General features: G+C 38.4%; 1 protein-coding gene across 4 annotated transcripts; it reads right to left on the bottom strand.

Moving 5' to 3' along the window:
- Positions 1–256: 256 nt before the first annotated feature.
- ckap5 (cytoskeleton associated protein 5) lies at positions 257–23,858 on the bottom strand. 4 transcript variants are annotated; one of them, XM_079860270.1, is made up of 46 exons: positions 23,552–23,705; positions 22,372–22,458; positions 21,030–21,223; positions 19,937–20,143; positions 19,672–19,843; positions 19,359–19,491; positions 18,260–18,360; positions 18,068–18,181; positions 17,880–17,984; positions 17,650–17,739; positions 17,407–17,571; positions 17,180–17,308; positions 16,488–16,637; positions 16,307–16,405; positions 16,084–16,194; positions 15,878–15,970; positions 15,598–15,783; positions 15,110–15,204; positions 14,923–14,980; positions 14,566–14,691; positions 13,916–14,055; positions 13,618–13,792; positions 13,339–13,452; positions 13,061–13,189; positions 11,752–11,946; positions 10,983–11,115; positions 10,619–10,716; positions 10,257–10,331; positions 9,708–9,833; positions 9,460–9,609; positions 9,179–9,382; positions 8,267–8,402; positions 7,974–8,167; positions 7,392–7,558; positions 7,115–7,138; positions 6,082–6,255; positions 5,370–5,490; positions 5,030–5,209; positions 4,644–4,831; positions 4,462–4,537; positions 3,460–3,648; positions 3,238–3,375; positions 3,070–3,153; positions 2,716–2,875; positions 2,485–2,627; positions 257–1,577 (listed from the first exon to the last, which is right to left on the bottom strand). In XM_079860270.1, exons 2-46 carry the CDS (start codon positions 22,426–22,428, stop codon positions 1,362–1,364), a joined length of 6,114 nt encoding a protein of 2,037 aa, XP_079716396.1. In that variant the 5' UTR covers positions 22,429–22,458; positions 23,552–23,705; the 3' UTR covers positions 257–1,361. The 4 variants fall into 4 exon arrangements, with proteins under 4 accessions (XP_079716396.1, XP_079716397.1, XP_079716398.1 ...); XM_079860271.1 differs by lacking the exons at positions 7,115–7,138; positions 23,552–23,705 and adding an exon at positions 23,717–23,858; XM_079860272.1 differs by lacking the exons at positions 10,257–10,331; positions 23,552–23,705 and adding an exon at positions 23,717–23,858.
- Between the last annotated feature and the right edge of the window lie 440 nt (positions 23,859–24,298).

Below are 24,298 nucleotides of genomic sequence, written 5' to 3'. Positions count from 1 at the left end.
AATCTATAAAATCACTCGTGTGGGAACTGTTGTAAGATGCCTACAGAGTGACATGCTATTGCATTTGTGTTACATAATGTATTGCATGAAAAGACGGATGCGACAGCTTGAGCAGACTCACAAATGTGCTCTACTACAACAACTCTTCCTCTTCTCAACATGGACTGCGTGTTCCCAGGGGCGGGGTTTATGTCAATTTTGGGGTTAGTGATGCCGCTATATATAATGATATAATCAAACGGCAACATTACAAAGTCAGAAAAGAAATAATTTTAATATGCTGCTCAAGAATTCTCAATGTTGAAAACAGTTGAAGCTGCTTAATATTTTTGTGGAAACCATGATAAACTTTCTATTCAATGAATCCTTGGAGAGAGAAAAAAAAAGTAAAAAACAAACAAAAAAGTAAAAGAACCACACTTATTTGAAAAAGTTATGTAACAATGTGAATGTCTTTACTGTCACTATTGATCATTTTAATGCACCCTTGCTGAATGAATTTTTTTTCCCAATCTTTTAGGGCTGTGCAATAAAATACTATTCAATATAGACTGCTTTACATAAATCTATAATGTAAAAGTATTGTGGATTGCATAGCCCTACATAGTCCTTTGAAGAAAAAATTCAGAAGAAAATCATTGTATAGTTTGTTAAATTATATAAAAAAATCTTTATTGCGATTTTCACTATAGATTATACACTTAAACTTAATAGCAACACTTCAACACTAATCCCAGTTGGATAAAAAAAAAACAAAAAAAACAATGCATCAATAACCAACATTCTACTGAGTGCAAAATGTTGGGAATATTATTCAAAGAAAAACTGAATTAACAGCCTTTAGTAATGCAAACTTTATTTACATAAAAAGAAAGATCCAGTACTTCATGCCATGCTCCTTAAAAGAAAGGAATCAATCCTTCAAAAGTTGAGAGCTTCAGAGACGCATAGAGAGCGAGAGAGAACAGCAAAAATGGCAAACAGTGTTGAACGGATAGGAGTTGAGACCAAGTGAAAGCGACATTCATTTAGATTTCTCTAAAATGTCTTAAAAAACCAAAACAAGCTTCAGTTACACATTACAGCATTCTGCACAAGAAAGCTGTACACTGAAAACCCTAAATGACACGTAAAAGCCTGGTAAGGTTAGCCGACATATGTACAAAAACAACTGTGCACAATACTAACATACAGAAAATGTTTACTTAATATTATACAACGTAGACAGACCGAGTTATTTATTTTTCATCCTATTTGGCATAACCGTAATCTATGCACACGTTTACCCTGAAAGACGCTGGGATGGAGTTTAGGAGGAGTCGGCTGACTATCTAGTGCGTTAGCGTAAAATGAAGACTGGTCTACTGCCGGTTGCTCTTTATCCTCTCCAGCCTCTTTTTGAGGTCGTCCAGGTTGGAGGCGGGGGAGGACGAGCGGGTGGGGCTGTGGGAGTGGGACTGCTCCTGCTGGAAGTGCTCACGGGACTCCTTCAGCTGGGACAGTTTGCTGTGGAGCATGTCTGTGGAGGAGGCCACCGATGGTCTCAGGGAGCTGAGAGGAGGTCGCTCTTCCTCCGGCTGCAGGAGAACACCGTTTTATTTACGACATATAAAAACGAGTTGCAAAGAAATGTATTCGTAAATCTTAGTTGTTAAAGTAGCGATACGACAAATATTGTCAACATAAAAAAACCACTGTATATTGAAATATTACTATTACTGCTAATTAAAAAAATCTAAATTAAAAAGTGGTTAATTCATCAAACATTATCAATAAGAAAAACACTTCTGATTTACTGTACTTGGTTAACAACAGACTGTTTATCAAGAACAATTATCGAAAATCTAAATTGATATTTAATATATTAACAATACTTTTTGGACTTATAATTAATAAAAATATGAATAAGTTCTAAAATGTATAAGGTATTGTTAATAAATTGATTAAAAAAAAAAAAAAGATTTTCTGTAACTTTAACAGACTAATGGTTAATCAATATTTTTTTTATTTTATTAATTAATAATAAATTAAATTAAACAATTTAATTCATTAATGCCTTACCAAATTTTAGGACTTACTAGTAATTAATAATAAAAATAATCGTGCAACAACTGACTAATATTTCTCACCAATAATTAAAGCAAATATCAATAAGAACAAAAATATTTTTAATTTAATGTATTATGGTACTTTAAATTTTAGAATTTAAAATAATTTAGTTATTGAATTATTAGTTAAGAATGTTAAATTATGTCAAATAGTCAACAATAAAAAAAAAAATTGATTTACATTACTTGTTAGCTATTAAAACAACTGTTAACAACTGTAAGCTGGGTGCCACAAGTCAAAAAAATTTAACTTCGTATTGGATTCACATAAATCAGCTCATTTGCATATGATAGTTTCATTAGTAGCAATATGATGATGAAATGAGTCAATAACTGTAGTCAATAGTGTCTCGACTTAAGTTAATAAGAGACAAACCGTTGAGTTCTCAAGGCCGCGGCGCTGCCGTAAGATCTTCAGTCTCTCGTAATAAGCGGCGGCGTTCAGATCTTCTCCGTTACTGCTGATGGACACAGCGCTGGAGCTCGGCAGATACGAGTCTGTGCTGTGCTGAGGGATGACTGAGAGACAACACACACATCAGTGAGAGGCGGAGCCTATGACAACAACAAAACTTCAAGAGGTTTCGTAAAGGTTGGTGTGATTCACCTGTGGAAGTCTGGATTCGGCCCTTTCCTTCACGCTCGGACTCGATCATGCGAAGTCCTCGCTCCACGTAGCTCTGGAAGAACTGGGACGTGTTCCTCAAGAAGGGCTCGAGGTCTGCGTCCGAGTACTTCTGCTTATATTCATACAGCTCCGTCAGACCCTGACAAACAACATGCTCGTTTGAATAACGCATCAAGTAGACAATGGCAAATGATTCTGGTTATTTCCTAGGGCTGGGCATTGACATTTCACCATTTCGATTCACAAGCATAGATTCATTTGGATATACAGTACATGCCAATGCTCAGCCCTATTATTTCCCACAACATTTTTTTTCCCAAGCTGCAGTGTTACCTCTTTAGTGTTCTCCTTGGAGCCAATCTTTTTAAAGATCTCAGACAGGATGTCACTCACTTTGGCCTTGATCACTTTGTCATCCTATTCAAATTGAAATACAATTGAAGAAACCAGATGAACCACTGAAATTTTTCACAAGATGAATGTTTCAGTTGAGACTCATACCGATCTGAGGGCGCCCTTCTCTGTGTTCTTGTCAGACTTGAGTCCCGACAGGTTTACAGAATGCTTGACCACCCGCCTCAGGTGCGCCTCCAGTTCGGACTCATTGCGGTTCTCAATCATGGACATGTGATCTAATATCTGAGAGAGACATTGACGGATCACTTTCAGCAAAAGCAAAGTTTCACGGAGAACTTCCGGGCTCTATTAGGGTCTGAAGCGTACCTTGGATCCGGTGAGCCTGCAGAGCGTGTGCAGCAGTGTCTTCAGTGTCCGGTGGGGAACGTCACTCTTGAGCTGTTTGAGCTTCTCTTTGGGGAAAACCTTCATGAAGTTGTGCACGTCCAGCAGGATGCGGTCCAGATTAATACTGTTGATGGTCTGAGGCAGGAAACGGATCATTCTCCATAGACACTGCAGAGAAAGGTCATGTTTGAAGAACATATGAAAGCAAAACAATTAAGAACTTTTTTTGTATATACACCAGAACTTTTTTGTATTATGCATGTAGTATATTTTAGCATTATGTATACAACAGATTCACAAACTTTCAAGGACCTGTGGGAACCCTGATTTATTTAAATTATAATTACGTTAGTTTACAATAACACTGACTTGGAGACTTTGTGGATGAATATAGATGTGAATTGGTGTTTTTTAATGTCTAAAAACAAGTCTATCAGCTAATAAAAAGGCAGAAGAAATGTGTATTGAAGTAACTATTTTAAACTGTTAATTTTGTTTTTACGTCACAGAAGCCAACTGGGAGCATTCATAAAGGTGCAACTATGAGTTTAAAAATTATGGTAATGGTTTTTAATAGTCAGAAAAGTGCAATTAAGATAAAATGACATGAGGAAACATTACTGTGTATGATTCATCAGTGCACGTCATGCATCCATGTTTCAATGTTATTTTCTCTACCTCTGAAATGAACTGTCTGGGTGTGAGTGGAATCAAGCATACTAAACCAATTTCTTTTAATGATTCAAATTAAAAAAAAAAAAAAGATAAAATTAAGGTCCCACCTAAATATTTCCCACTTAATTGACATGATTTCTGGGTGTGTAATAAAATTCTACAAAAAGTAATGGCTAATTAAATCATTTTAGCCATCATGATTTGACTGAAGAGTGGAAAGTGAAGTATTTAGGGGGGAAAAGTCTAGAGTTCTGCTTACAATATGACTCAATATACACAGATTCACAAACAAAGTGATAGTTGTACCTTCATGACAAGTTCGGAGAACATGGGGGAGCCTGCGGTGCTGATAAGACTGTCCTGCAGCAGCACCAGCAAAGCACTGGAAAGAAAACCATGACCTTTAATCTACAACCATCGATTACAGTCTGTTTTGTGTACTATGCTGTAAAAACACTGAAGGTTCCCAGCAGAGCTGCACTGCTAACCTTAAAATGTTGGTCTGGTCGGATTTCTCCAGCACCCGAACCACAAGCAGATTGACGGAGCGAATGAGCTGTTGTCCGTCCTCGATGTCCTCCACTCTGGAGTCCAACATCAGCGTGATCAGACCATGCATCAGGTCCTTCAGGACGCCCATGGAGGCTTCCCGTGCTAGACTCTCCATCGAGAACAGCTGGAAACAGACACACGGTGACTCAGCACACCGATGAACAATGACTTCTGTTCGCTTTGCAGACACTCAATGCATTTTAATGCGTAAATGATTTTCTGCAAACAAAAGCTGATTGTTTCTGGCAATACAATACGAGGTGTTCAGAAATTCCTCGATGCAGAATTTCTCTTCCCAAACTAAAAGTAAAGCAGCACTCACAGAGAGCATGTTTCCGATGATGCAGCTGTAGAGTTTGAAGATGTCCTTCTTGTCCAGCCGATCGTCGGCCATGTGCGTGTTGTAAATGAGCCGCAGCTGCATGAAGGTGGCGATGAGGAACTGGTCGATGTGTCCAGACATGGCTTCCGCTTTGTCCGCCTGTCTCAAGACCTCATCAATCTGCAGGATGTCACAGGGAAATGTCTTACGCATATTCATTTGGCCAAAATCCCTTCATTCTAGAAACATTGTCCCAGGCTATAACATGGTGTAACTAAAAGCATATCAATACTATGGACATGAATGTGGGATATCTAAACCATTGAAGCAGGACACCCACCTGTGCCAAGGCCTGGATGCTAGTGTTAATGTCCCCACTGGCCACCTGTGAGATGACGAAGTTGATGGTGGAGGCAGTACTATTGTGAATGTCGTCGAAATGAGGAGAGACCGGACGAATCCTGAAAACACCAAAAACAGGATTTAAACCATTTAAAGGAGAACTCCGGTCGATTGCCGAGTTCACGCGCGTGATCATAGGTAACTAAACCTATGCACGTGAACTCGGCAATCGACTACTTTGGACTTCCACCGAAAACAGGATGTAAACACAGGTATGTGCGCTGGCTTAAATAACATCATTTTTATACACATCTTTCACATCTACTGCAGTCAGATTCACTCGTGTTCACTCTGAAGGAATCACTCACATATTCTGTGCACTTGTAATGACACATCAAGGATGTTAAGAGGCTAAAAGCAGGTTTAGTACTTGCCCCATTGAAGTCAACAGGGTGCAAATTTTAAAAATAGAATAACTCTGTGTAGGCAACACCGATTTTTGTCGTTGTTCTCTGTATTGACAGCACTCCAAATGTACAAAAAAATGAGCTCAATGTTAAAATTGACCGGAGTTCTCCTTTAACAAGAGTGATTCACCACTGCAACACCAAAAATAGGATTTAAACCATTTAACAAGAGTGATTCACCACTGCATTTCAGAAGGCATTTAACTAGCACAATAGAGGTCTTGTTTTGAGTCGAACTCTTACTTGCGCTCAGGAATCATGACTGGCTCCAGAACTTCATCCAGTTTGTGCTGCACCAGGTCAGGGATATCACTGGCACATGTGTGGTTGTTCTCGAACACGTCCAGATCCAGCTGAAACTCTTTAGGGATAGATGGAGACGACTGCTCCAAGTGAGCGTTCTGTGCCCGAGCTTGACTGTTGAAAACGGAGGAAAACGTCACTTCTGCTGCATTTTTTTTATTATCCCCCCAAATTCCGATTCAATACCAGCAAAAAAGAAAGTATTAAAGCGTATATCCACTTACAATGATTTTTTGTTTGTTTGATCCCTTTGTAAAGTTCAAACTGTGTTTCAATTAAACGATTTAAAACTGGTTCAGTGATTCATTTGTGCCCTCACTCAAGTTTCTATTAAACATTACATAAGTATATGCATGTATACATTGCAGAAATGCTGTTGATTTGAACTTTCTATTCAAAGAATCATGAAAAAAACAAGGTTTCCACACAAAAAAAAGCAGCACAACTGTTTAACATTGATAACATGAAATGTTTCTTGAGCAGCAAATCGGGATCTTAGAATATTAATGTTTGCTGAAAATTCAGCTTTGCATAACAGGAGTAATCACATTTTAAAATAGAAAACAATTAGAAAAATTGTAATATTACAACTTAAAATGTTTTATATTAAATAAAAAGCAGCCTTGCGAGCATGAGATTTTCCTTTCTTTTTTTTACCAAACTAAATATATAACAGTAAATATATTTCACAAGTATATTGGTGCATAAATATAGTAATATTATATAGTGCATAAATGTAATATTTTTCATTATTCATTTAATGAATCACTGTGAAAACGTGCTTTGCTTTAAAATTATTTGTACTGCATTTTACTCCTTACATTAAACAATTTTAAAATCACAAATATCAAATTAACCGTATAATTTAATAATATCCCTTATATTTCAGTCCAGTTTTTTTGGGGTAATCTCTAGACCTCCAGGATGTCAGATGCCTTGTGAGCAGTGGCTACAGCATTACGGCAGTACTTACATCCTGTAAGTGCGATACATTATTCTGTCCATGGAGGGCAGCGAAGAAAAGAAAGGAATAGTAAGAGAAGAGGAGAAAGGCTCAGGATTAAGAAACTACATGCAATGACACAAGAGGAAAGAATGAGACTGAGACAGAATTAGATCATAGAAAGTATTACACATGGGTCAAGATTTCCCATTTTAGCAAACTTGCCCATATAATACCCTTGCATTTCAAATGATCATTTTAAGAGTGCATGACTTGATGAAAAGTACGAAGACCTGACGGTACATACTTGAGTTTGTTGGGCACTTCCTCTTGAGCAGGCTTGCGGAGGAAGGTTGCATTAGGATTGGTGGGTTGCTCTCTCTGGGGTCGCTCCTGTTTGGTTGAGGGCGCGGGCGTCTTCTTGGCCGAACGCTTGATTCTCTCCTCAAGCATGCTCATTTCCTTCTCGGAGAGCTTGACAATGATAAAACAATTAAAGTTGAGTTTAGCACAAAATCACATCCAACATGAACCTTTCACTTTTATTATAGGTGGCGAAGGTGATATATCAGCCGATATTTGGCTTTTTTTATTATTTGCCAATATGTTTATTGATTTCCCTGATGTGCCAGAAACAGGACCTTTATTTTGACAGCACAGAGAAAGCTAGAACCAGACGGTCAGAGCTCTTATTCTCTTTAACATAACTCTTTTAATATAAATCATTTTCAAATAATTTATTTGTAATTTAATTTTAATATTTAAAAATGTATTTCAGCAATTGTTATGCATGCGTTCCTTTAAATTAATATATATAAAAATGGAAATATCAGTCGACCACTATTCATTACTGTCTGATCATCATGTCTGAGGGTAACTGGCGTCTTACATTGCCGATGAGTTTGAAGACTTGCTCTCCACAGGTGTTGTAGACAGCCACGACCGTATTGAGAGCAGCATTGCGGACCGTAGTGTCACGGTCTCCGATGTGAATGGCGATTTCTTTAAGAGCCTTGGCCGGAGTCGGCTGGCACACATTCATACCGAAGTTCTCAATCAGGCATCCGAGCTCCTCAAGACATTCTGAAGAACAAATAAAAGTCAAAAAGTCATGAAGACACTCTACTGTAAAATGGCTGTTTTTATGTTTATGTTTGAGAAATCAAATCCATGGGCATTTACCAGATCTCTGCTTGGAGTTCTTTGATTTGGTTCCATCCATAAGGAAGGGGAAGACTTTACTGGCTGCGTAGACTTTACACAGCATCGTCAGAATAGCACGGACATCTTTGCGCACCACATCTTTTGATTCTCCAACCTGCGTAGAGGACAGGAAATCAGTATCGTCGCAGCACAGGGCCTCGCGCTAAAGTGACAGCTGACTTGATGTAAAGCCAATAGAGTTCAATAGAGCCAATAAAGTTAATGTTTTTGCCCTTCAAAAATACTATAGTAGTTCAAAGACATAGCTGATTCATGCGCATACATGTCAGTCAGCACTGCATCGCAAGTCAAGTTCGTAGAGACTAGAGCTTTACTCTGTCCATTTTAAATTCTGATTTTGGCCACCTCTCAAATGGGTCAAACCATATTACCTAAAATAAATGCTTTGGAAATCCGCACTCATTCAAGGATGTGCATTTATTGCATGGACGGAGAAAGCACAGACACCTGCAGGATTTCATTTGACGGTACTTTTTATTTAACACTGAAAAGTTAAATATGCATATTCGTATCTGTTCCGTGAGAGCAACGGTACCACAGAACGAGTGTTGCCTCTTATCTATAGACGTTTTTAAATCTGAAAACTCCAAAAAGCAACCAAATTGTAAGACATCCATGAATGCATGTTCACAGAGGAAAACAACAGAAAAACAGCACTGGTTATTCTCGCGATACTCGACAAATCATTTTAACATGGGGATATATGGAATTGACTTCCTTTTGGAGCCTGTCTCTAGCGGCCAGTCAATGAATTGCAGTTTAAGTCACTTCCGTATTGGCTTCACGAGAGTGACTGGAAGGTTGTCGCTCGGTTTCAACTAATTAGATGTCGTCGCTGTCCAAAGATAATGATAATGGATAAAGACCCACCTTGAGGATCAGGTAGGGGATGAAGGACGAGGCCTCGTAGTCGCTGAGCTGGTAGTTCTTCCTGCTTAGCATGGTGAAGAGCAGCTTGAGAAACTCCAGGACTTTCATCAGCACACTGGTGTTGGTGTCAAAGAACCGCAAGGTAAACCACTTCAACACCAGGTCCAGACAGCTAATCACAGCGTCACACTCTGGCTCCATGTGCTGAAAAATATAAAAGTTATAAGTCTAGCACAATTTGATATGATTGCAGACTCGTCAATTGCTACGACGTGACTAACCTCGATCATGACTCCAATAGCTTTTACATGGCGCTGAAAGTCAAAGTGGAAGAGTTCATCTTGGAGCCACTTGGGAAGACATGTCGACATTTGAGTCTTCAGCTGCTCCACATACTCGTCACGAGGAGTCATAAAGTTCCACTTCAGAATCTAGAGAAGAGTTGGGATTTGGTAACCAAACACACAGGCGAGCCTAACAGCGCTACTCAATATTGTGGACAAATGAGGACAGTTCAAAAGTTGCTCACCTTTAACCCCTTCTCTTCCTTGATCCTCTGCTCTTTAGCATTGGGAACGAGGATGAAGATGGGACCAGATCTGTCCTCCTCATCCTTAGCCCCAACTTTAACTGGAGGTTTCTTACCCACAACACCCTAAAATACCAGGAAAACAGTTGTTACACTGAACCACCTAAGTCTCAAGTTCTGGTACTTCATGTGGACAAGTTTTATAGTAGGGATGCTCATAATGCCGTTAACCAACAGTAAGAATTTTGACAAATTAATACTATTGGTTAAACGGTTTAAAAATAGATTTTTCAAGTAATTTTGAAAACTTTTCTGCATGGTTAAATTTAAAGTTTGAGAAGGGAAAAAAAAGAAGTTGTGAACAAGTCACATTTTGCTGTTCAAGAGTAAAAAAAAAAAAAGTACTAGCCAATGGCGATTCTATTGCCATGGTGTGCATAGAGGGGGTTGGGAAGGTTGTAAATCAGTTTACATTACATGCAGTGCTTCCCCACCAAAACGTGCCACCTCACACCAGCTCCACTGGTGCTCTATAGGAGATACTAATACCTTCTCACTGCTAGGTGTCCTGTTTTGTTTAGAATTATCTTTCTCTCCTTTCACCTTTAGCTCCATGCTCTCTCTCTAGTGCACAAAATGACACTTTAGAGAGCAACACATTTAAAATGCTAAAATACAGAACCCAATTCATCTTAACACTTTTGAAAACGGGGCTTTTCAAAAGAGGCTTTTTTTTTACTGTGTGAAAAAAAACAAAAAACAAAAAAACGCTCATTGTCTTCCCACGAACAATCCCTTGTGTATTATGGACCTGGTGTTCCAGATCACAGACTGGACAAGGTTTTAAATTGTTCATGAGCAGCAACTCCCTACAAAAGCAGACAAAACAGAAACACTAAAATGTGCCACACCTTTTTAGCTGCAGGGCCGGCTGGTTTAGATTTCTTAGTGTCTGGTTTTGGTTCTGGTTCACTGAAGTCTTCACTGGGACTTTGGTTCCTGGCTGGAGCTGTAAAATAAAGACATTCAAGCTGAGTCCTGCATCTTTAATAGGTCTCAAATCTGAGTTTCTAATTTACATGTTCAGAATTCCTGATTTTACATCACAAATATGTTTCAAAAGCAGGGCTGGGAAAATCTGGGCCTTGAGCTCTAATGTCCTTTCTGCAGGAGAGTGGATCTTAAGGGCCAGTTGCCCACCCCTGTTTAAAATAGCTCAAACCAGCCAGGCAGAGGTAGTCATGTTAGCTGTGGTCAAAGGGAAAACGAGTGAACCTGAAGCTTGTTTGGCAGCAGGAGCGCTGGAGGCGGGTTTGGAAGCTGCAGCTTTGCCAGGAGCTGCAGGCTTGGCTGGCATCAAGGCCCTGGCCTTCTCCAGCATGCCCACCACCTGGTCCTTTGAAGCCGGCTGTAGAAAGACGAGAGGGCAGGAGTGACGTTACACAACTGCTTTTTCTCTGATCAAAGGTTGATCCTGGTCTTATTAACCATATAAATTACCATTCATTAATTTAGGGTCACTAAGATCTTTTAACACTTCTATTCAACAAGGACACATTAAATTGATCAGAAGTGACAGTAAAATAATGTTACAAAAGATTACTTAAATTCAGGATTCTCTGAATAGAAAGGTCAAAAGATCAGCTTTTATTTGATGCTGGTTCCCATAAAAATATTATGCAGCAGAATCGTTTTTGAAACGTCTTCCAAACTGGTTGAGGGGAAGCGCAAATCATTGAGAAGCGAGCAGAGAAAAACTTAATTTTTTTAAAAAGGGAAAGGTACTCATCTCAGAAAACAAATAAAGATACTTTTAGATGTTCAATTGCTATTTGGGGCATTGGGATCACCAAACGAGGGCTTAATGAACTCAATTTTGTGAAAACCTCAAATTTGACAAAATTGACATTTTTCATTTGTCCCATTCAGACTAATTTTGCCAGAAAGGGTCACATTATTAGAATGATTTCTGAAGGATCATGTGACACTGAAGATTGGAGTAATGGCTGTGCCCAGCTCCAAGGTTAGGGCATCTCCCACTTGCCTTCAGTTTGCCGGTAGCCTTGACCATCTTCTCGTAGCCCAGGTGCATCATGAAGGTGGGAAGGGCATCCTGAGCTTTCTTGCGCACATCGCCACTGCGGTCCTCCAGACAGGCGTACAGGTTAGGCACACACAGCATGAGGTCTGAGGGCACCGTACGTAGGGTGGGCAGCTTCTCAGCCAGCCAGCCCAACAACTATAGATTTTAAGAAGGATTTTAGCTTGCAATAATTGATAAAATAAAACAGATAAAAATAACCTTTCAAAAAGAGTTGCGTGTGGCTTTTTGACCATGACATCTTAGCTTTAATGCCATTTATTTTTTAGAACAAACAAATACTTCCCAGATCTGAAATTAGCCCTATAAAGCCTATTGTATCATATCCGATACACAAAAAAAGGCCTCTAAATTAAATGGATAGTTCACCCAAACATTAAACTTCACTCATCCTCATTTTGTTTCAAACCTGTATGAATTTCTTCTGTTGAACACAGAAGAACATATTTTAAAGAATGTTGGGAAACAAACATCTGCTGGTCCTCATTGACTTCCATAGTATTTTTTTTCCTACTATGGAAGTCAATGGCTGCCGCTACAGTCAAGTGTTTGATAACCAACATTCTATAAAATATCTTTTGTGTTCAACAGAAGAAAGAACCTCATACAGGTTTGGAACAACTTGAGGGTGAGTAAATGACAATTTTCATTTTTGGGTGAACCATGCCATTAACATGACCAAAGCTTTGCTGAAAAACCTGTTGCACACAATCTACAATGTGACTTCTGTCATCTGATTGATAGTTTCTACTTCTTTTTAGCAAGTAAAAAGGTCTTTTGATATAATTATAGTATAAAAACCATCCTCCTTCAGGCCATAGTACACGCATGTAAGAATAACTTTTATATTGTACATTTAATTTGTACATCCCTCGTCATTTCATTATGTTTTGCTCCCTTACAGTAAAAGCTACAGACCTTTGATAAAACTAAGCATAAATAAGATTCATTATTCATCATTATAAAAAGACATTATTGGGAGATAGTGACAATGATTTTTAAATGCATTTCATGCAAGTAGCCTCTGATAACATCTCTCTGATTTACATTACAAGCTATTAGAATTTCATATTTTTTCACATAATTTAAAAAAAGTGACTGAAAATATGAAATTCTAATAGCTTGTAATGTAAATCAGAGAGATTTACATTACAAGCTATTAGAATTTCATATTTTTTTCACATAATTTAAAAAAAGTGTGACTAAAAATATTTCATGTCAGGCTTTACAGGGTTAAACGTGAGTGATGTACCTCCTGTCTGAGGAAGGGGTTTTCCTTCTTGAGCTCCTCTGATAGATCCTCTCCTTCAAGCCACTCCTTCATTCCAGTCTGCTCCACCCAAGCGTTCAGCGTCGTCATGGCAGCAGCACGGACGTTAGCCTGAGAGTCAAGTTTCAAGCAAATTAGAAACCTCAAACTAGAGCATTAAATAGTTATCTGAACAGCCAGACAAGTAGCACAAGCTTGTGTGATTCCACACCACAAGTGCAACAAACAGACCCCCAATCAGTGCATTCAGCGTTTCATACCTTGCTGTCACCAAGAACTGTAATGACTGGAATTCCCAGGTTCCTGACGTGCTGCTTGAGTGATGGACCCATGGCAGTGGCTATTTGTTGCAGAATATTGAGAGTCTGCTGGACCTACGGACACATTTTATGACATTACAGCCATGCCTTTAATACAATGCTACAACTGAAATGCCTGAGTGGCAATGGGCAACATAAAAAATAAATACATGCGATAAACGCTAAATAAGACTCAAATATTTCATTTCTGATATTAGTTTAAAACAAATTTTACATTACCAGTAGTTTGTTGGAGTCATTGAGACGGCCCTTCAGTGCCATCGGTAGCTCGCCGATGCTTGGCTGGATGAATTTGGCCTCAGAAATGATGGCCACCACCTCATCAAGGCCCTCCTTTCTGACCTTCCAGTTCTTGTCACTGATCTTTGACACCATGTCATATGTGATTTTATCACTGCGAATGAGAAAAATCAATCAATCTCTTGATCCTTTTTATTCCTACTAGCATCCAAAAGATGCCTGATGGATCCATTAATTGAAAAGAAAAGGTTTTTGAAGCACTGCCACACTCACTGACCTGATATCAGTTCTGGGCAGCAAGTCCATGATGTCTCCGGGTCCACCGTCCACCTCCTCTTCTTCAGCCGCGTCTCCCTCCTCCTCAGCTCCTGCTTTTTTGGCACCACGGAATGGGGCGGGAGGAGACTGACCCTGCATCTATGAAAGATAGCATGATAAGGTGAAAAGTCAGATTTTACAAGAAAAACTAAAATAAATATAAGGATTTTAAACATTAGCAATTGTTTTATTTACATTTATTTCTTTTTTTACTTGTTTCTTTACTCTTTGATTTGCAATGTTCAATGAATCAATGCTTTCGGAAAATTAGTTGCAAATACATCAATTGTTTCACAATCTTATTTTCACACTATCTGCTTTGATAAACTCAGTGTTACTGTTTTGTGCAAACATAGGCATTACAAACAATGAAGCAGTAAAAATACACAAACACACCCCTATAAAGGTACTTGGCATAAGCTAGATAGGGAGAGACTGGCATTGGCAAAATAAAACAATGAACAAAACGGGTGTGGTTCACTTGATTGTGTCCATAAAGCAGGTTTAAATGTGAGCTAAACCCACTGATGTGAGCTAAACCCACTGATGGTCAAGTCAACTCTTTGAAAGGGTCACTTCAATTACTGTATTTCAAAAGGCCATATTTACCTTCTCAAACTCAGCATTTATTTGTTGAAGGAGGGCTGGTTTTTCATCTTCAAAAAACATGCGCAGGGGAGCGCCCATGTACAGGTACATGACTCCCAAAAGAGCGATTGCTGATGTCCTCACAGCCTGAATTTAACATGAACACAGCTCATTACACACAATTACATCTGACAAATGTATTTGAAGATCATTATGAACAAAAGACAATTTAATATTGTAATATTCCAGGAAACTTGTTTATTAATCACTATTAGCAAGTGTTGCACATAGAAGTAACATTAAACATGTCATTCCACTTGAAAGGCCCAACAAAGTAAGATTATGTATACTGAAACCATGACTCATAATATTACTCACAGGATTTGTGGCACCCAGAGCAGTTTTGACATTGTTGATGAACGCCTTGACATTTATTCTGGATTATGGGGAATAAGATTCAGATTTAGGAAGGAGGAAAAGATTAACTGCATGAAGAAGAAAAAATAAAAATAAAAAAAAAAATAAAAAAATAAAAAAATTTAAAGCCCAAGTATATAGCACTTACCCTGCAAATCCAAACTCCTTCATGGCATTGGCCAACCAGTTCAACGTCTCTGCCTGGTTTTTAGGATTCTTCTGAGCGAAAGCCAGAGAGACAACCTGAAAATTGAGAAAGAGCAATTATAAATAAAAATATTAGTATAAAATGTCACAATATTAATAATCTATTTAATAATGGTTAGACAAGTTTAAATAATTTGTATTTATTATTATTATTATTATAAATAAATACATGACATCTATAATTTATAATATAAATAAAAAATCTTTAATCAAATAATCAATTGTTAGACAAGTTTAACTACTGCACTAAACTATAGTTTAGTTTACTAAACTATAATATAAAATACTATAAAAATACTATTTCTAACTTCACATGTAATATTATAAAATATAATCCAAAAAGTAGTCAAATTGAATCATTTGCTCATTTCTGCTAGTTTAAAAAAATATAAATAAATTAAGAAGTCATTCTATATCAAAAACACCAACCTGTTCAGCAATCCACGGCAGAGAACAGGTCTCCCCAATCGCAGTGAGAGCCTCTTTAGCGTTACTTCCACACTTCACGTCACCAACCTTATCAACCAGGCCATCCAGAACCACCAGAGCGGATGTCTTGGAGAACAATCCTTTTTGTGCAATTAGACCCACAACGTGGAGCTTCATTTGCATCACCTACAGAAGTAAAACATTGAAACGCTGAAAACTAGCACCTGATCGAATGCCAAACCCTGAGAACTAAAGCGGCTTACATGCTAAAGAGCGCTACCTGAAAGTTGGTCTCTTTCCATCCAGGTTTCTTAGCCAGCATCCTGACCAAAGCCTGGCATGGCATTTCAGATTTGTCCATCTGCTCCACAGCCTGAGCAGAATGCAATCAAGCTAAGTTTCAATCAAGCTCATGTTCCTCAAGTTGAAATCATTACAAAAGAGCTTAAAATGGCACAAAAAGTGGACACAAAATCCACAAGTCACCCTCTGAAACTCCTCCATGCTGGCAAGTCTCTCCTTCCAGTTGCCGCTGTCCAGCAGCTGCATACAGGAGGCTGGGAGCACAGCAGCCGCCTTCTCCTCACACACTTCCGGCTGACAACACACAAATTCAATTACTTGACAATTTTGCAAAACAACTATTTTTTGGTCAAGCCATCAGTTCAATGAAAACATTTAACATGTCGATGCAAGATTGGAGACATACAGATAGCTCAGTCTCGACAAATTCCTTAGCATCTGGACCTTTCTTGGACTTCGCACTTGGGGCAGAGGCAGGTTTGCCCTTCTTGGGAGGTCCTGCAGCCTGTTCGTGAAACAAAAATCTGTTTTAAATCTTTTAACTCATTTAAAATAAGACAACAAAATGATAAAATAAAAAGTGATACCTTTGCTGGAGGAGCTTTCTTAGGAGGCCCGGTTGGTTTGGCAGGTGCTTCAACAGAAGGAGCTTTTGCAGCAGGTTTCTCTTTCTTCTCTCCTCCACCACCACCTCCTTTCTTGCCAACAATCTCCACTTTATCAGCACATTCTTTTATCTATTCATGCAGAAAACATGAAAGGAAGAGCCATGAACTTTTGCACTAGATCCACCCACAGTTCGTTCACCAACTGTCAAGTGCGTGCAAAACCAGGGAAAGAAAGCTATTTGATTGGCTTGTTTTAAGCAATTTCAGAAAGTTTACAGGGTAACAGGTTGATACAAAAACATGCCCAATAAATAATATATTTTTTATTATTAAAAAAAAAAAAAAAGTTAGATTAATTCATTTAGTCAGCTAATATTGGATATGTGCATGTCAATTTCCCCAATTTTAACATTTTGTATATACCCAATCTCCACAAATCTTTAAAAAGTCTTTAGCAAATTTCAAAACGAATATCCATTTTTTCATACTCTAAATTAAGTGTAGTATTTAATTGTGGTCCATTTTAAATTTCAGACAAAACTAGTATAGAAATCTATAGAAATTTATAGAAAGTAAAGAAAACAATTATCAGTTGTTGGCATCCACCAGAATTTAATATTGGTGTATCACAGAGAATTCAACCTAAATGCAAAGCTAAAACATGTTCTAACCTTGTCCAACTTGAGTTTGTCCACATCAGTTAAGAATGGGTTGACTGCTTTCTCCCCTACCACCTTCATGGCTGTCCCTAAAGCCTCAAAAGCAGCATCTCTGACCTCCGGAGCAGAATCATTCACTTGCTGCACCAAAAAAGAGAGACAACTTACTAAACAAGACCAAGAATGCAGTTACCGGCATTCAGAAAGAGTTAACGCACTAACAGGAGAGGAATCTGTACCTTGAGGAACGCTGCACAGAAGGGCTTCAGAACGCTTTTTGGCAAAGTGCTTGGGGTGCAGCGACAGAAGCTTCTGGCGAGGAACAGTGAAGCCTGTTGCTTGATGGAGGGGTTCTTGTTGTCCATCACTGACAGAACATCCTCACTGATGTTCTGCAAGGTTGTCTGCAATACAGTTATACCGAGTTAATAATTAATCAAATTATTGTCTGCCATTTGTCACCACGCGTTTTGAATACTCACAGTAAGGAAGACTGCATCAATGGCCTCCTGCAAGGCCTGGACCACCTGAGGTTTCTTCTCCTTGAACTTCTCCAAGATAGTTGGCACCACCTTGAAGAGATTGAGAGGGAAAAAAAAAAAAAAAAAAAAACATCCAATGAAACTGCAGTCCGTATACGCTAAACGCCTCGACAAAAGAGACAGCAAAACAAATCGTGACAGGGTTTGTGAATTTCATGAAGAGCACTTACAAGACCTGCGTATGTCCCAAACTTCTTCCTCAGTCCTGCTGCCAGTGCAGCCAAGCACTTGGCTGCCATGGCCACTAGCATCACATTGGCATCTTTCCCAATGACCTAAATAAAAATAAAAAAGGAAGTGGTTATGACCTTGCTCACAGAGATGATCCCATTACCCAGAATTCCACTAGAACTTCTACCTTTTTTAATGCTCGGACTAGGTCCCCATAGTCTCCATTCTCGAGTTTTGGGTTCTTAGTCAAAGTTTCCACTGCCTCTAACGCTTCCTTCCTCTCTTGCCATTTTTTTGCTTCCTGTGACAAGGAGGTGAAATGACAAATTAAATCGATGCGAAACTCGATTAATACATTTACATTGTTGTTCTGACTTACGATTTTTTCGTAGAAGTCTTTAGGAAGTTTTGAAAGGATCTCGACGGCTTCCAAGAGCTCATAAGGGTCCACCTGAGCAACTTCAGTCTCCTCATTGTCCCCTATGGCCAGAAATTAAAATTAATATTAATGAAGGCATATTTATAAGTCAAAACTAAAATGAATTAAAATAAATTGTAATATTAAAATGAAATGAATAAATATTATATACATATTTGTATTATGTATCATTACAATACTGTATATTATAACTAGAGTACTTTGTCCTCTCTATTCTACACTGACAGCTACCCTGTTGTTAAAGAATGTCTCTTGGCTTTGTGCTAGCAACCAATTCATTCACTATGGCAACTGATGTAGATATACCAGTCAGATACGGACTACAAGGTCTGAACAAACAGATCTGATTTCATTACATCCAAAATGGTGGTGCAGTCAGTAAATTATAAAGACTGAATTAGAAAAACAAATCTGAACAATTATAAAAAACAATATCAAAATTAAGCATGTTTACATGCACTGATAACTATCAAAAATCAGTTTATTGAAATAACCCAATTTACCCGTTTACAAGCAAATCCCATTAAAAACCCCAGAGTATTTCAAAATGTCAACGAGACTAATTCTCTCGCATTTGAAGTTTCTACAACTGTACCACTTGTCCTTAGGTTGCACAAGATGAGAAAACATTTATATTTCTTGGGTCGAGTAAAAGGCGGACTTTGCTAAATATTTCTCCTCCCTAAGCGCGAAACACTCGCTGTGGCTGGATGCGCTTAAATCTGCTGTACAAGGACTCTTTCCTGTCACATATCACACATGCGCACAATAATAAGCTGACAGAACGCAGGTTAAGGCGTTTACATGCCAGCTGAAATCAGGGTAATTGGCAAAAATCTAGCCGTGTCAATCGGTGATAAAGGTAAATGGTTTAATGTGTTTACATGACCACACACGTTGTCAGCTTAAGCATTATCGGTTTAAGTATGAGTGCATTTACATGCACATTGTCTTGATGACAGGGTATAAATTGAATGCTGAATTTTCACTACAGCCTTGTCTCTGGCATAAACCATTGACTACAGTGCTATATTCTCACCGTCCGCCTCATCTCCTCCTGCAGCTTGGTGCTGCTCAAACTTGGCCTTCAGGTCCTGTTGAGAGCGCAAGAACCTGGTCTGCTTAGGAGCTGTAGTTGGGAGTTTCACCCATTCTTCCTCCAAATCTTTCAACTAAAAGAAAAGGGTCAAATGAGCAATATTACAACTTGCATTAACAAGCCGGAATAATAAAATAAAATAACCATGCCAATTTCAAGAACTACGAAGGCTCAAGTACAACAGCTGCTACAGACGCATATTTTAAAGTGAAAATTTTGCATTTGAAAACTTAATGGAGAATAGCAGGATCACCTGTACGGAATTAATATTCTGTAGAGGAGCTCGCAGAGCATCGCGGATCCACCTATAGATCTCCACCGCAAGCAATTTGGCCTCGTCTCGAACTGCCTTTTCTCGAGACTCAAACTGTTTTGGCAACACTTTCACTACAGGTTTGAGCGTTATGATCTTTGATCCAAATTCACTGAAAAAGGACAAATAAACAAGTTTTTTTTTGTGCTGAATAAGTGCCGGCAAGTACAGTGATGGTTAACAGGTTTAAAAACTGCCTACTCACCAAAGTGCCTTCCTTAGCGTCTCAAGGCAAGAAACAACAATCTTGGGGTTCTTGTTATCCAGTCCTTTGATCAGCTCATCCTGGACCACTTCTGCTTTCTCAATCTCTATGTACATGAGGCAGATATCACTCCCCAGTTCCTTGGCTCGTGCTTTGGGCTGGTTGAAGACTTTGCAGACTACTCCAGAAACCACTTCCCCTGTTGTCCTGCAAGATAAGACTCATTTCCATTAGATCCCATTAAGACATAATGGATACTAAGCCCAACAAATCAACATTTAGCAGCAAATTCATCAAATTGTGCAAAGTATGTTCCTTAGCGCACCAACTTGAAGACCATTCTGGTGGCACAAATATCACAAGACAATATTCTTGTTTTCAGGTGTTATCTGATGATTATAGTAATCTGATTATCTCTAAAGAAAACAGAGCAAATCACCAAAACAAACATCATGGAAGGGAAGTTACTCGTTTTCACATCACTCCTTTATAAAAACTGAATTAAATAATCAATACTCTATGAAAGAGTTTATCATCCCATTAACAATCACTAAATGACTCCATCTGGTTTTAGACAGACAGTCATAAAGACACCAACTCAATAGGCCTAATGAAAAGCGATGGAGGGAGCAGCACAAATTTAGGCCTTTTCTTAGATGCTTGTTTAAAAATAAGGAATTTCTGTCATCCTCATGAAGATCGGAATATTTCTCAACTGAGGAAAATAATATATATTTCCATGGTTTTCTAAATGGGTTAAAGACTATAGCTACTGCTGCGTTCCTACTTTGCCTGATGACTCTCCCTCATTCCAAAAATAGACTTTCACCAAGGCATCACATTTCTGCTTTGTTCCAAAACTCAGTTGTGAACAAAGTACTTACAAGTACTTATCCCATATAAAACATTTCAGGGGAAAATAAAGAGCTGCCCAGGGATCGAGAGAAAAGCAAACGTTCTTTAGTCATCCAAGAAAACAAAATCAGCGGTCCATGAAACTCGTTTAAAACTTAGCGACTAGCGCCATGTTCAAAGATTTCATTTGCGACTTGTTTTTTGTCCAAAAAGCACCATAAAAAGTAAAGCTACTTACTTTCCAGCCACGTGTGCATTCTCGATATATGCAAGTGCTGCCTCCAGTCCTTTGAGTTGGGCTACGGCATTGGAATCTGTTACGAATCTCTTGACAAGTCCAAGGTATTTGCCCCATTCCGGGCTCTTTTCGTCTTCTATCCTCTGGAAGAGCTTCAACGCTTCCTCGTATCCATTTAATCTTGCTTTCCAAATCTAAGGGAAACCAGAAGATGAATTAGGACAACAAAAAAAATAAATGAGCTCGTGACTTGAGGTAACCAACTGACCCACTTTCCTTAGAGGCCGACGTACATTTAACAGCCATTATTTATAATCGACATGAACTCAACAACACAACATGCTTTATCATTTATGTCACAATGTGCAGTACATGCATAAAACTCAGGTTGATAAAACAAAGCACCAACTACTAAACTGAAATTTTATCATAAAACTGAAGTAAAAGATGTGACCAATCAATGTATCAATTAACAAGGGCACAGTCTCACAGACAGATCTTAGATTAAGCCAGGATTAGGCCTTAGTTCAAGTAGGGCATTTAAGGGGTTAAGCTTTTATAAATGTGCCTTAGGAAAAAAACATTAGTGGTGGTGTGCATCTTAAGACAAAGCAGTGGCACTGACATATTTTAGGATATTTCAGTGCAAGTTGCATTCAGTTAAAACATTTTAGTCTAGGACTAGCCTTAAGCCGGGTCTGTGAAAACAGGGGTAGATGTTTCAAATAAAAGTGCTGCACACTACTCTCACCCCTGATCATCCCACCCCTTAACTACAAGTATCAGCAAGAAAAAAAATGAATGAACATCAAAAGGCATGTTGAAAGATGCCTTGCGACTCACTGGCTGAAATAAAGTCTTGTGTAATCGTCCAATCAGTTTAAACTGCGGGAATACGTCATATGTAAACAACATGTCACCTAAGATAACATTCACGATTCACCTCAGGAAAGTTATCCAATGTCCATAGTTATTTTTTAATCATTTTTAATAATGGGTTTATAATGTCCAAAATTTAAATATATTAGCAGTGGTTTGGAGTATAAACAGATTTTTTTACATTTTTCACTTATTGACATAAGAAAAAGAAAAACATATAGTGAGGTTAAACCATTTAGCTAAGTAGCTGCAAACCTAAATGTAAATGAGACTCAGTGCATCAAGGTATAAGATTTCCATAAAGAATTTTCACATTTATTTCACTGCTTTGCATGCATTCATCTCTAAACAATTAGGCCGAGCAAAGTGCTGACAGTTTGGTTCTTCGGACACAAGCTGGTCTTCCAACACTGTCAGGGGATTTTTGATGGGCCAAAATTTCAAAATAGCCTGGATCGCTCACCTTGTGTTCACATTTTTGGTCGATGGGTAACTTCATCCATTCACTGTCATCCCCCATGGCTGTTTTCTGTCGGTCTGATCTATTCAACTAAACAAAAGAAGGGGAAACTTTGGTTGCTCACACTCCATCCATACAAAGCAGAACAAAAAGCAAATCAAACCAACTTTTACACACAAAAAACGTGCTAAATAAGGATACAGTTTAAGAACTTCATGTTCAATATTAAATGGATATATTTGAGCTCATCTGACGCATGCAACAAACATCTCAACCATAACCATTAACAACAAATATAATTAACATGGCATGGGAAACTAGACTAGCTTGTCACAGTAAATAAAGTTCAGTGCACTTTGCAATATCCACATGCATTTCAACAAAAATCTCCAGCCAGACAGAAGAAATGCCTTGATTCACTTCACAGCAAATGCACACATCGCCCAGATCTGCAGCCAAAGCAGAGCAACATCCACTAATGCATCTCTCAGAAGAGCCTAGTTTCATATTACATAAATCGATCTAAGCCTAAATTGTAAATACTTAAATACAAAGCCCAGGCTTTAAGTGAGGAAAACACAATTTAAAAGCTCATAGGCTATGCCAAAGAAACGTGTGTAGCCTATGCAGAAAGCGCCGCCAATTCAGCCCGCCCAAAACAAACATAAAAGCAAACAATGAGTGTTTAGAGCAATGGCAACCGTCTAAATTATTTATTAGTCAAGAAAATAACAAATAAAGAAGCGTGAGGCATTTAAAAACGTTAGAGTGGTTTGCAGCGCATCACATGTGAAAACACTATCGGGGTGCAGCAGAGCCGTTAGTGACCCGCAACCACTGTCGCTCGGCCCGTATCATTTTGCAGATTAAGACGTTCAAATATGGTCTTAATTCAAACATGACACTGCAATTGTAATCCTCACGGCTTAATAAAACAATTCCCGTGCATGGTTTGTTTAATTTCAAGGTGTAAATATGGCTAAATTTAAATATACCGGTTAGCTGTTAGCACATACGCGGCCCTGACTGACTGTCTGTTAGTCCTGCAACAGCTTAAACCATCACGAGATTCAAACAAATATCGCCATTTTCACAGCTTTCCACAACGACTAAAATGTCAACATTTATCCTCATCATCTCATCTAACCTGACATGTGACAGTAAAATGAAAACCCCGACTCACACTATTGTTTGTCACAGATATAAAAGCGGCTTGATATAATTCAATCCGTCACTAAAACCGAGGCCCTCAAATAAAACGCAGCAACGTATAATGAAGCCGAAGACGCTTCAAACGGCTTTAGTGTAATAATCTCCGATCACAATTTCATATATCTGTTTTATTTACCTGCTTTTAGAGAGGGAAGACAGGGCGATCTTCATCAGCTGGGACCGATATTTGGTCATTACTCTCCGGGCTTTGAAACGCCTCCGAGGGCGGGGAGAGACAGAGGGAGGAGACGCCTAGTTTTCATTCAAACGCCCAATTCATTTGTTATAGGCTGTAAAGTGCATTTTGTGGTTTATACAGGTTTTATTTAATATTTTGTGTTTTAATGTTAAAGTGAAGTGAGCATGCAATTACAAAATCAATTGTCTTATCACGTTTTCAGTAGAATATACTTTTGGTTTTGGAACCAAACTTTGGGACATTGATTGACAAACAAAATAAAAAGCAATTAAATATGTGTGTGTGTGCGCGCAATTGTTAACAGTTTTGCTATGTATAACATTACATATCTATTACAAATAAAATCTAGGTATTTTATGAACAAAATACTTATTTAGCGTGCATTTGAGTAGGTATTGTGTATATATTTTCTTAGTTTGTGGCAGATTTAAATGGTAAAATGTCTATCAGGATCCTTAATTCTTATATGGATTTCAGTGCTTTTGGAATTGATATGTGTGCGAACTGTTCCAGCACAAA

This window comes from Squalius cephalus, assembly GCF_949319135.1.
Source record: "Squalius cephalus genome assembly, chromosome: 23".
NCBI lineage: Eukaryota > Metazoa > Chordata > Actinopteri > Cypriniformes > Leuciscidae > Squalius > Squalius cephalus.
The sequence above is the reverse complement of the archived record's forward strand: the minus strand, read 5'-3'. Positions and strand labels throughout refer to the sequence as shown.